Raw genomic sequence first — 13,561 nt, 5'->3', positions numbered from 1 at the left:
AGTACAAGTGAAATATAATACTTACATATATGTAATAAGCCAAACTTCACATCCAAATTAGATTTGGCAACAAGCAACCGAAAACAAACAACCCACTTTTTGAAGTTGTTGCACATTATTTAACTAAATAACTGTAAATTTTTATATTTTATATACCTTCAATATATATATATAAAATCGCGATTAATCTATCAATAAATGTATCAATAAATTAAATGCATTTTTCGGAGACTGAAGCTTATAATGAATATTTATTTATGTAAAATGATCAAATAATGTAGAATAAACACAGAGAAAGTATATTTAAATTCATTCATTTTATTGGTAAGTGCACATATGCACAGTGCAAATGAAAAAAAGCCAGAATAGGAAATATACTGACGAGTGCCACACTCCTGTAGTGTAGACTGGGTGTTTTGCTTTGAGGTGATATGTTAAAGTCGTGTTACTTCTGTGGAATTTAAATTTGGCTTTCCAAACTGTGCAAATTGCCTTGTTTTTGTCCAACGAGCCGTCGGGCAACTTTTTAAAATGAAATGTTCCCCCTAAAAGTCCGTCCTTATCCATCTTTTCCGCCATAGACTCTCCTTTAGTTAGGATAGATCATAGACATATACAATTAACGCGTTAATTTTGACAGCACTAATATATATATATATATATATATTATATATATATATATATATATATAATATATATATAGTTCTTAATAGATGGTTACTGTTTTTACATATTTTGTTTTTGTTTGTTTATATACTGGAGTATTGTAACAAAATGTAATACACACAGGACACATAATACAAAATACAAAGTTACACACAATAGCACATAACGAAGATGATGGTGTGTATGGTGCTGCAGGCAGATGTTTGGTTTGCAGAGGGAGGGATGTACAACGACGATGACATGCGGGATCTCTCTCAGCAGATAGTATGGTCGGATGTAAGTATTATAATTTCACTTATAGTTAACACAAACAACATTTGACACTATCTTTCTCTCGTTAATCAAAAAATAGCCAGACTTTTCCCTCAGGAAATGGTGGGGAGCAACACATTGTTACAAGAGAGTAGATGTTGATGATGAGAGGTGAAGAAACAGAACTCTGAAAAAATGAAGGTAATATAGTATATGTATTAAAGTTCCATTTTTAATTTGAATAAATAAATAATGATTTGTTTGTTTTGTTTGTTTTGAAATTAATTTTGTTACAATACTCCAGTATATAAACAAACAAAAAAAAAAAATATTAAACAGAACTCATCTATTAACGACTATAACTATATATATATATATATATTGTGCTGTCAAAATAACGCGTTAATTGTATATGTCTATGATCTATCCTCTAACTCAGGAGAGTCTATGGCGGACAGCGATAAGGACGGACTTTTCGGGGGAACATTCTTTTAAAACGTTGCCGACGGCTCGTGGACAAAAACAAGGCAATTTGCCCATTTTGGAAAGCCAATTTACATTACACAGAAGAATAGTAAAACGCTTTAACATATCACCTCAAAGCCAAAACACCAGTCTACACTACAGGGTGGGCACTCGTCCGTCTATTTCCTCATTTCTGGGCTTTTTTCTATTTGCACTGAGCATATTGCACCTTACAAAGCAAAAATGAATGAATTTAAATATACTTTCTCTGTGTTTTTCTACATTATTTGCATCATTTTACTAAATAAATCTATTATAAGCTTCTTCTCAGCAAATGCCATTGTAATTTATTGATAACATTTATTGATAGATTAATCGCGCTTAGATATAATAATATAATATGAGGATTCTTATATATATCTATACATATATAGATCATATATATCTATTATATTATATTGAAGTATATAACAAGTATACAATTACAGTTATTTAGTTAAATAATGTGCAACAACTTTAAAAAGTGATGTTTGTTTTCGGTAGCTTGATGCTAAATCTAATTTGGATGTGAAGTTTGGCTTATTACATATATGTAAGTATTATAATTTCACTTGTAGCTAACGCAAACAACATAACGTTTGACACTATCTTTGTCTCGTTAATGAAAAATAGCTTCAGTTCCACGTGTCAAGCAGGATAAACATCACATTCCTGCAGACATGGCAACCCGGAGACTTCCGTCCGACGTGGAGGCTCGTTCACCTTCAGCCGGAAGCTCACTGTCAAAACGCTGGGCCACGTGACCACGTCGAAGCTACACAGCACAAGGTGCGGACAAAACTTTTAGCAGCGAAAAACTCGACTCGTTTCCACAGACGGATAACTCACCAATGTGGATTGTTCACACTGACAGACTCACGTAACTCACGTCTCCTCCCTGCGTGTGTACATTTCGCTGCATCACGCCTGTGGCGGTGTACCGGATGTAAAGCCCGCAGCGGATGACGCTTCTGTCCGCACCTTGGCTAAATGTGTTGTTCGTGGATTCAACACCAGGAAGCGAGAGTTTAGCTTTTTTTTCTTTAGGTGACGCGATGAAAGCACAAAAGATTGGGGAGACGACAACTTAAACGGGCGTAATTTGAACACAAACGACGTGATTAAAGACCCCAAAACATCGAGTTTAAAGATCCGGTTGAGACCGCTAACTAGCTCGCGGTTTAGCCGTCTGGTGAGCTCGCCGCTCGGTAACGTTAGCAGTGAAGTCCCCGTTACCCGCCCGGTGATGGCTGTGGCACACAGAGGCTGTGTCGTGGCTGGATATTTATTCATTCTTCTGCTGGCTGGGTGCAAAGCAAGGATACACAAGCTCACCCTGAAGGTAAAGTGACCGGTTTGAAGTCGACATATGTTAGCTAGAGGAAGCTAACGCTTGTTTTTTAATTAGCTAGCTGAGTGTGGAGGTTTTAATTAGCTTTGATGAGACGACACGTCGTGTTTGTTGTTGTGACATTGTTGCAGATAAGGTTTGGAGGAAAGTGATAAAACGTAGCTAATGAGTGTTTCGGGCTAACTGGCGAAATGCATCCGCGGTTGTCGTAGTTACGACAGAGGAAACGTAGCTGTCAAATTAGACACGAATCAGGTAGTTTATTTGTTTTTTTTAATGGGGGGAAAAACAAAAAACAAAGAGGAAGGTCGGTATTTTTCTGTTTTCGCCATCTGACGTAACTACGACAACCACCGAAGCATTTGGCCGACGGTAACCAGTTAACACGGTCGCTCGTTAATCCGAAACACCGGTGGTAGCTATGTAGGCTAACATTAGCTTTTTTTCACAACAACAACAACAACAGCAGCAGCAGCTCAGGTCTCTTTATCTGTCCTTCTCCTCAGAATGAAACTCGGTATGCTGTCGACCTCAACAACTTTGGTTTCTACTCTAACGGGACTCTGAATGTCAGCCTGATTTCTCTGCGCCTCTCCGAGGCGCCGCAGACCTACAACACGTTCCCGGTAAGAGGTGTTTGTTTGTGTGCATGTGTGTTCGTGAGAGGTGCAGCTACCTGCCGCCGAGCTTTTAAACAGCTGGAATCAAGTCCGACAAAAGACTTTATTGTATAAGGCAAGCAGAGACGCTTTTTATATTCGCCTTTATGTTGGTGATGTTTTATTTTCTTACTGTGAATTAAATCAGAATCATAAATACTTTAATAATCCCAGAGGGAAATTATTTTGTTACAATACTCCAGTATACAAACAAACAAAAACAACATATGTAAACAAGTAACCATCTATTAAGAACAAAAAAAAACTATATATTAAAGGTATATAACAGAGTTAAATAATGTGCAACAACGTCAAAAAGTGATTGACCATGTTTGCGTCAGATTACAGAAGGGGGGTGAAGATGATGGTGTGTGTGGTGCTGCGGGCAGATGTTGGGTTTGCAGAGGGAGGGAATGTACAGGACAGCGAACAAGCAAACAATAAGCTGATCCTGCTTATAAGTATTGCTTTCCTACCCAAAGCCTAGGACAAAAGCACGACCTGTTCCTCTGTGTGCCTGTATGATCTGTAAAGACTTATCTTATTAGATAGACACATGGTACTTTGTTTTATGCAGTGCGGTTTAATAGGTTGAAATAACAGTTTGCAGGTAGATTAAGGCAACTGTTGTTTAACACGCTCCTAATGTTATCAGGTCAAACTGTTATTCGAGGGATCATAAAAAGGACTGATAAAATGCGGCACTTTATTTGTTCAGTGAAGTATGTTAATCGCTGTGTGGTATGAATAAATGAAAATAAAGTAATTAATAAAGCTTTATCAGTGAGATTAATTAAAAAATATACAGAGCTTGCTGTATGACTGCAGTGATATTGGGATATATACTTTAAAGAGCTTCATTTACCGATATTCTTTTTTGTATTCTCACCCTTTATTGCCAGCGTTCATTGAATCATGTAAATATGAAAAAAACTTATGGAAGTATGAAGTATGGAGAATTGAGATAGTCTCCATTATCTTGAGGCAGTTCACTGTGGGAGTTTCCAGCAGCACAAATTCAAACAAGTGAACTAATTTGCATTGTAGATTGTGTGATGAGTGGTTTCACCTGTGGTGTTTTGACTGCTTAGTTTACTTTGGAAGCTTCAGTGGAGCCAGAGTTAAAACATACATGGAGTGCTGAGAAATGACATTAGATCGTAAATGGGCAAATGTATTGTGAAACGTATGTCTGTTGGAAATCATGTGATTTTTTTTTTTTAACCCACTGACTGACCACATTTATAACACTTTATTTTTTTTAGATCGGTTTCAGCCTCTCCAGGTCACGTGTGAATGGAGTCTTGTCCTACACAGTAAGTCCATCCAATCCTGAATATTTCTGCGTTATTATGCTTTCTCTGCAGATTTTTGTCCAATGTTAGACACTGATCCATCAGATTATTGATAACACATTGTTTTGCGGTGTGATGTGCGGTTGGCTGTTCAGCTGTCATTATTTGACTGTTTCTTTTTTTTTTTTTTTTTTTTTTTTTTCTCCAGGCAGAGGAGACGGAGCAATGCCCACTCACTATCCCAAAGATGATCAATAACGAGCCTCTCATTCTTTTTCTTATCGATATAAACACGCTCAGGTGAGTATCGGGGTTCAACACTAGCTTTAAAAAATTGTGCTTTAAGTTGCAGAAACTGAAAATATGGTTTCCTTTTTTAGTCACCTTATGTTTTGAGTAATTAAGAAACTGTGCATTTATCTGTCTCCCTTCCTTGCTTTCCTTTTTTTTTTTTTTTAAAGCTTTATTACAGTAAGGGTTTGTGTCCACATGGTGTTTTTTCCTGGTAGAAAGGTGCTGGCATTAGGTACTGCAGGCTCGATTTTGTCTCCATGACAATTTTTAACACTCTGCTGTTCGCTCAACAAACGTGCTGTCAGCGTGTAAAACAGCAACTCCACTGCAGCGTGCTGTCCACTCTGTATGTGTGAGTAGGAGCGGAGGAGGGAGACAGAGACACTTGAGTGACCATAAATAACAAAACATGGTGGAGAACTCTCAGCATAGGTTTTTCACTTTCATTTGTTACGTTAGTGTGTCTGTTATGATTTCTGCCTGATGTATCATAAAGCTCAGGATAAACGTTTCAGCCAGAACAAATCTCTCTCCATTTTTTTTTTCTTGGTTACCAGGGCGACGAGCCCCCAGTCCATACCAGTGCTTTTCTGAGATTTTCAACTAGAATCACTTGTAGCGGCTGCACAAGAAAGGCAGAGCATTCACACACAAAAAGACGCTGGGTGCAGTGCGTGTTACACTTTCTCCACGTTGGGAATAGCTGAAAACAGACGCTGCGGCTCAGAAAAAAAAAAAACCCTAACAGAATTTGAATCTGATGTGTTGGCAGTCCACCCTGAGTTCCTGATAGACAAATAACCCATAGTGCATCTGTTGTCTTTATCTTAACAGATCCCTCATAAACGAATCTGGCAATTCACTGATTACTTGTTCTTCTGTTCTCTCTTTCAGATTTGATTGATTTTTTTATGTTGATGGTTTAGTCGAAATTTTCACACCTCAGCCAAAAAATGTATTTAAAATTCACCAACACGTGCAGCGTCGTCAGCCTGTTATTTTGGGATGCACGGTTTCAGTTAGCTGTTCTTGTTTTTTTTAGATGTTAAAGTGGCAACTGATTGCAACCAATGGCCAAAAATTGGTTGCCCTGTGGTTGGTTGGAAGCCGTGTGTATGTTTTAGCACCTGTGCCCCCAAATCTGAAGGTTGACTGTACAATGTGTGTGGTATGTTTTTCTGTAGTGTCAACGTGACGGCTATGGGACTCCAAGACAACGTTTTGTACGCAAAGCCAAAGACTGAGCAACCTAAAGGTCAGTGTCACGTACCCTTTTAAACTCTCAAAAAATCTTCTTATTTAAGCACTAGAATAAATGATGGAATCATATAGTACTATCCCGTGAGAATTTAAAAATAGCTCACGCGTAGCACAGTTATGTGAAAGCCAAGGAATATGACAGCTTGGGGTGTCCTGAACCTGTATTTGTTTCCTGTAGTTGAGAAAAGGGAAGCTCCTGCTGAGCCTGATGCTCCTCCTGAGAGTCCACAAGCGAATAAACAACCAGCCGAACAAGATGCAGCCAAACCAAACAATCAAGAAAAAGTGGACACAAGCAGTGCGGACAAGCATGAAGGTCAGGTAGAAAAAAGCCCAGCGCCTACAAAAGAACCTATGAAAGACGACAAAAAAGAATTCCAGGTAAGAGATGTTTGTGTGTGTGTGTTTGTGCGATCTGTATCCATGAAACCAGTGCTTTAATCTGTGTTTTCTTCTAGCTCGAGAAGACCAAACAACTGACTTTAGCTTTGGAAAAAGTTGAAGGCACCTATAACTTCAACGTAAGAACTTCTGAACCATTAAATGTGATATGAAGTCATGTTTGTTTGATTTGATTTCTGTGGCATGACAGTTGACTGACGGTTGTTTGTCGTCCCTCCATAGTTCAGCATTGTGGTCGGCTTGCTGGCAGAGGGTCTGTACAGCCTCAAGTTCCACTATTGTCACAACCAGCCGCCTGGACAAAAATTTCCCTATTCGTTCACTGTAAGTTGAGTGTTGGTATGTTAGGACGTGCATACACAGTGTTAGTCAGTACTCATGTGTTAACCTGAATGTGTCTTGTACAGGTGGAAGTGACTGAGAAAAATCCAGCCGGCTATCTGTCTGCAGCAGAAATTCCTCTGTCTCGTCTTTACATTGGTATGGCTGGAGTCTTCTTCACCGCCGCCATGATCTGGGTGTACACACTGATGAAGCACAGGTACACATGCATACACACACGCACACTGACATGGTCGCTCACAGTACTGCAGCGCAGAATCTTACAACTTCCCTATTTAAAAACAACTTTGCGGATTGTGTGAGCCATGGCTTGTTCACGTCCTCTAAAGTTGTTAAAACAGCGACATTATAACAAGAGAAACGTAATTAGCATTGCAGGTATTTAGCCATAAATCATAAAGAAATTACTTGATGGTGACATTAGATAAAAAGATAGGTTATTATAGATCGTCCTGACAGGAACATGAACGTTCCATCTGAGACATTTTGACTTGTCAAAGCAGGAAATTAGTTAATGGTGGCTCCGTTCCAGCAAGCGTGCCAGAAAGCCAACCTGGAAAACAACACCACACATTCCAGGGCCCTGGAAGTGGCTCGCATAAAAGAAACTCAGCCATTTCTTTCACACGTTATCAATCACACCTGTGCTTTTCCTGCTATGACAAGACAAAATGTTAAAAAATGGATGGACCACATTTACCAACCATCTTTTTAAATGTTCGCTTGATGTTTTTAGTTGTTTTTTTTTTCTGTCAAATTAAAAAACATGTACAAACACTCTTAGAAATTATGATGAGGTGTCCAAAAACATCCTAGGCTGTCTCTGCTGTGACCATACTGAAACATAAACAGTGCGAGAGACTTCATGCTTAAATATAAAAACCCTTCGCTATGTAAGGTCCATGTTTCCCTGTGTGTTCGTCACAGGTACAGTGTGTTTAAGATCCACTGGCTGATGGCAGCTCTGGCCTTCACCAAGTCCACGTCGTTGGTTTTCCATAGTGTAAGTACACCATGAGCACAGAGCAGACTGTTGTCCTCTCTCTGATATTTCCTGTTTGTATTTGGCTTATATTGTTGTGAGTGTTTGATCTGTGTGAGCTCACAGTTTGTTTGTTTTTTATGTAACATCTCTCTCTGTCTCTCTCAGATCAACTATCACTTCATCAACACCGAGGGGCATCCTATTGAAGGCTGGGCCGTCATGTATTACATCACACACCTGTAAGTACAATTTCCCCAGGATATGAAGTTTAAAGATATTCAAGACTATTCTTGAATTATTTTTTTTTACAGTTTGTGTTGAACTTTCCAGGCTCAAGGGGGCTCTCCTCTTCATCACACTGTCTCTGATTGGCACCGGCTGGGCTTTCGTGAAATACATCCTGTCTGACAAGGAAAAGAAGATCTTCATGATTGTCATCCCTCTGCAGGTGTGTGTGTGCTTGAGAAACGAAACAGTTGTGTGTCATTATTCACACCCGGTGAATTTTGTTTTTGCTGACTAACTCACCCGTTGTCCTCCAGGTCCTGGCTAATGTCGCATACATCATCATCGAGTCCACAGAGGAAGGCTCCAGTGAATACTATCTGTGGAAGGAGATCCTCTTTCTGGTTGACCTCATCTGCTGTGGAGCCATCCTTTTCCCCGTTGTCTGGTCAGTGTGTGCATGTGTTCTGTCTAATGTGTATCAGTTACATTTTCCATTTTCAAAAAATCCATTGAAAAATTGAATTAAGACTAGTTTTGTATAAGCAGTTTCCACAGAGGCTAGTTGGAAGAAGATGACCTTTGTTGCAAAGTGGTCGTATAGCAAAGTGCCACATTTTCAGTGCATTCTTTGCACACGTGTTCTCAAACATACCTGTCTTCATAGGTCTATCCGACATCTACAAGAGGCTTCTAACACCGATGGCAAAGGTGAGAATTGCACACACGTTCCTGTCACGTGTTTTTTAATTTAATAAAACTGCTGCAGTACATTTTGGTTGTGATGCACCAATAAATTTGTATTCATCAAAGGCCAAAGAGGCCCTAGCCCTAACAATGATTAGATTCCTTGCCTCTAGTACTGTATCAAAATCACACTATCCCAAAATGAGAATATCATTTCTAAATATTTCCATTTAAGAATCAATAAACTTTCATAAATCCAATAAACATAAAAGAGTCTTTTAGATCTGTGTCCAAACATCCCACTCGTATGTGAAGTGTCCCCGTTACCTTGACTAATGTTACAGTACTGTTGCATAACGTCAGCTATGCATTCGACCTGACCTAGACTGGAGCTGTTCGTTAACCATGAGCAATAACTCTTCAGCTGCTGCTATCAAATAAAAATTTGGTTCATGTCTCTTTCAGCTGCCATGAATTTGGAGAAACTCAAGCTCTTCCGGCATTATTATGTGATGGTAAGCAGTTGAACCCATCTACAAGAGCTGACCATTATTAGATTGCCAGTGAAATTAAAATTGCCTAACCACAATATTGACAGCTCAATCCACTCAGATTGCAAACATTTCAGGCTAAAGTTGTTGATGTTGCGTGATGCACATGCTTTTATTGTTTTGTCTCAAGAGAACCTTCCTTTTTCAGATCGTGTGTTACATCTACTTCACGAGGATCATAGCCATTCTGCTCAAGGTCACGATGCCTTTCCAGTGGCAGTGGTGCTATGAGGTACGATAACGATGATGTATTTAACAATCTGACCACATGTATGTGTATGTAACAGATCAGTGCCCTGTTCATTACTCAACAATGACTGAGAATGAGAATTGGCTGCACTTTTTATTTAGATGTACGACACTTTGACGTTTGCAAACACATCACAAATGTAAATCCCTTTGTTTATTTAAGTATATCTGCATCTCACTGTTAATCTGTTTACTTTAACTTGTTTATATAGACACTGGATTAGCACCTTACGAGTTTATCATATGTATCTGTTTACATTTCAGATGTTTGATTGGCATCTTTATAGATGATGTCTAATCTTTTATATATTTGCACTCTTTCCTACTTTGCACATAAATTTCCCTCTGGATAAATAACGTTATATCTCATTTCAATTAACAAATGTCAAGAACATCATTCTTCCCCTCAGAGGTTTATTGGCATTGGCAAATTTTTTAGGCTATGATGAAAACATGCAAACTCGTCCTCGTCCTGCACAGGAGTTTATGTTTGAATGATCTGATGGCAATAATATGAAGCTGGTTGGGAAGAAATGTGTTTAATACAATGAAAGTGGATGAAGTTAAAAGCTCAGCAGCTGTTAAACTACAGGTCAAGTGATCGTTTTTATTATTGTTGCAGTACTTTTTTTTCTTTTTTTTGTAATTAAACACACTCTCTCATGTTTCTTCAGTTTCTGGTGGAGGTGTCTACTCTGATCTTTTTTGTGCTGACGGGCTACAAATTCCGACCCGCGTCCAATAACCCCTACCTCCAGCTTCCACAAGACGAGGAGGACGTAGAGATGGATGAAGTGTAAGCAGTTTTTACTCCCTTTTATCTACAGTCTTTTGGCACTTAATGTCTGAATGCCACATTGTCTACACAGCCTGCCCTCATTTATCTAAAGCTCTACAGTTTTCCTCTCATTCTCCCATTCATATACTCACTCACACTCACATCAGGAGCAATTTTGGGTTTGGTGTTTGAGATATTTCCCTATCATTCTCTGGGTGATATAAACCGTTAGATAAAGTTATCATGGAGGCAGTGAGCACATTTAGCTTACATAATTTAGTTTAGACCATGAGAGGTCGCGCATTAACTACTGTACTGTTAAACTGTAAATAAATGTACAACACCAATCACAAAATGCGTTTTGCATTTCTGGAAAAAAAAACATCTGAACACTACAATGATTAGGCTACATTTAAAGGTCCAGTGTGTAATATTTAGGAGTATCTATTGGCAGGAATTGAATACAATATTCATTAGTATGTTTTCGAGCCCTTCATATCTACAGTGAGAGCGGGTCCTCTTCCACTAAGTCCGCCATATTGAACTGCCATTTCAGTACAGTAGCTCTGAGCAGACAAACCAAACACTGATCTAGATGTGTTTTTTCCTACATGCTTGGAAGGAGAGAGTATTTATTTGGTTGCATTCTGCATCTTCACTGCTAGGTGCCTCTGAATCCTACACAGTGGACCTTTTAATGCCTGTCTGTGATGGATAAAGGATGAATTAAAGTTGTTTGTTTTTTTGTTTGTTTGTTTTTTTTTAATAAAGTGCTGTTGCTCCTCTGTTTCTCCCTGTGTCCAGAGTGACTGAGTCAGGTGCACTGGAGGGTATTTCCAAAGTCAAGAAGACGTGTAATGGACGTGATCGCCAGAAAGAGTCCACATTGTGAGCGAGAGGCTGCATCTTTAAAGGGGGGGGCGGGGGCACTAAACATCCCCAGGCCACAGCTCATACCAAGGGGTGAACATGGACCAAGGCTCCCCACCCCCAGTGACGGCTTTTCCCTTTTTGAAACTCTTTAAGTGGTTGCAGTGGTAGTGGCCACTGTCTGGCTATGCAAAAAAAAGGACTAACTTTGTTGTTGGACGCTCTCCATTTTCTCGGAACACTTCCACCCAGAAAAGGTTTCAGACGGAGACGAGCTCCTGCCACATCACATGGAGGGATAGGTGGAGATTTGTAAAGGAGCTCTGATGTACTTTAGTCTCTCTCTCTCTCTCTCTCTCTCTCTCTCTCTCTCTCTCTCTCTCTCTCTCTCTCTCCAAAGATAATTATCATTTTAGAGAAAGACATGCTTTCCGTTGTGTTTATATCAGCTATTTAAAAACGGTACTTCAGCCTCTTAGCTGTACCTTTTCGTGTGTGATGTGAGTACAGGTGTGTGTGTCTGTGAGAATGAGATAACACAACATTCGTTTCTGTTTTGTTTTTTTTAAATATAATTTTCTTCCCTTTGGAGACAACAGCCCATACTCAGGTAAAAGGCTAATCAGTATATATTTAAAATTTAGGCAACAATCTTATTCTCTTTCCCACTATTCAGGAGTCCGTAATGTCCCACCGTATGTCGTTGTATGTCATTATACAACGGCTTCATTGCAGTACAGTATACAGAACGTTTTTTTGATTTGTATATTGAAATATATGGATGGAAGAGGTTGTATATATTTCAATATATTTACTTACTGCATATTGAAATGTTATATTTCAGTATTATTGTTTGTGTTGGAGAGGGAAGAGCTCCTCCCAGTCCGTCACATGGACTGCTGCTGTAATTTAGTGCTTTAGTGGTTGAGGTCACATCTCTGTGAATTCAGCCCAGATGGTGACATGTGGACCTCCATAATTTTTGGATCTGTCTCTGAAATAACGAGAGCAGTGGCCCTACTTGTGTTTAACAGCCTTGTTCTTTTTTTGTTTGTTTTATTTTTATTTATGTTTTTTGGCCATGCTGTGCCACTCTGGGCCGAGAAGTGACCTAACTGATCCTTTTTTTTTTTTTTTTTTTTTGAATTTGTCTGCTTTTGGTTTTACCTTCTTGCTCTTGATGTGAAGCTTATTTTATTAATTATTGATGACTTATTGGTGGAATAAAAAAAAAAATCAGATGTGTGCAGCTTGGCAGCGTTGTAGATGGCCATTTGTAAATAATTTACAGAGGAAGACTGTCGATACAAAAGGAGGCACATAACACTTTCATAAGAACTGCATAGAGGCTTTGTAGACACCTGTTCAGTTTCAATGAAATTTTTTGACAGATGGGAAGAGAACATGAGGAAGCAAGGAAAGACTACTGAGAACTACTGACACTCCTGTACAGGGATGACGGTGTTTACAGACTGTTAGTGTCTTAAGGGTCTCTGTGTTGTGTACCTGGGGCGACGGGAGTAACCAGTCTGTAAACCAGTTAAACGGTAAAGGTTTTGTGCTTGTTACAGAAAGCTGTTTGATGTGAATAACCACAATAAAGCTGATGTTCTGGAAAGGTCTCAAATAAAGTTGTTATGTGTGTGTGTATATACTGTAGTATGATATGTACTGAAGCAATTTGCTTTTTTTTAAATGTGTTAACAGGAAATTAGCATTGTATTTCCATAATGAAGGGTGTCCTCTAAAAGAAAATTCAATGCCAGTACTGGCTTTTAGTCAAAGTCAAAAGATATAAATCCTACACATCCAATTATGCAACAGCAATAACATATTTTTAGTAAATCCTCGCTTGCCTTTCAAGCTCAACGCCCTCACACCATACCCTTTGTCTTTCCATTTAAAAAAAGAAAAATTGCAGTGTCATAGTCCAATTTTCTCAGACTTGACAGACTTCCTTCAGAGCCACACGCACGCTATACATCTGTCTTCACAAGCAGAGTAGTGTTATGATGAGTCAATTGATTTTGAAGATTTATTGAGGAACCCCTTTAAGAGAGACAATCTCTCCTTTCATACTTGTTGATGTCTATTTGTATCACGTTAGAAACAAAGTACCACAGCTCTCGAACATCCCTTTCCCTCTGATCCTTGTCTCTGGTTTTCATGAACATACTGAAATTATACATTT

The 13,561-nt window shown here is 38.9% G+C and overlaps 1 protein-coding gene across 1 annotated transcript; it reads left to right on the top strand.

The window, feature by feature from the left end:
• Positions 1-2,135: 2,135 nt before the first annotated feature.
• On the top strand, positions 2,136-13,013 carry gpr108 (G protein-coupled receptor 108). The gene is made up of 18 exons (XM_019271872.2): positions 2,136-2,764; positions 3,280-3,399; positions 4,698-4,748; positions 4,936-5,027; positions 6,206-6,276; positions 6,460-6,662; positions 6,740-6,802; positions 6,906-7,007; positions 7,091-7,224; positions 7,953-8,028; positions 8,176-8,249; positions 8,341-8,458; positions 8,553-8,683; positions 8,903-8,946; positions 9,388-9,437; positions 9,622-9,705; positions 10,397-10,518; positions 11,305-13,013. The coding sequence occupies exons 1-18, from the start codon at positions 2,669-2,671 to the stop codon at positions 11,390-11,392; spliced, it is 1,719 nt and encodes a 572-aa protein (XP_019127417.1). The 5' UTR covers positions 2,136-2,668; the 3' UTR covers positions 11,393-13,013.
• Positions 13,014-13,561: the final 548 nt, after the last annotated feature.

This window comes from Larimichthys crocea, chromosome X (assembly GCF_000972845.2).
Source record: "Larimichthys crocea isolate SSNF chromosome X, L_crocea_2.0, whole genome shotgun sequence".
Lineage (NCBI taxonomy): Eukaryota > Metazoa > Chordata > Actinopteri > Sciaenidae > Larimichthys > Larimichthys crocea.
This window is presented reverse-complemented; position numbering and strand designations above follow the sequence as displayed.

Bases quoted from the DNA above. Each gene is read 5' to 3' on its own strand.
- gpr108 (XM_019271872.2), top strand. From the start codon at position 2,669: ATGGCTGTGGCACACAGAGGCTGTGTCGTGGCTGGATATTTATTCATT. The intron at 6,277-6,459 runs GTCAGTGTCACG...TGTTTCCTGTAG, and splicing joins AAAGACTGAGCAACCTAAAG to TTGAGAAAAGGGAAGCTCCT. The intron at 8,459-8,552 runs GTGTGTGTGTGC...GTTGTCCTCCAG, and splicing joins TGATTGTCATCCCTCTGCAG to GTCCTGGCTAATGTCGCATA.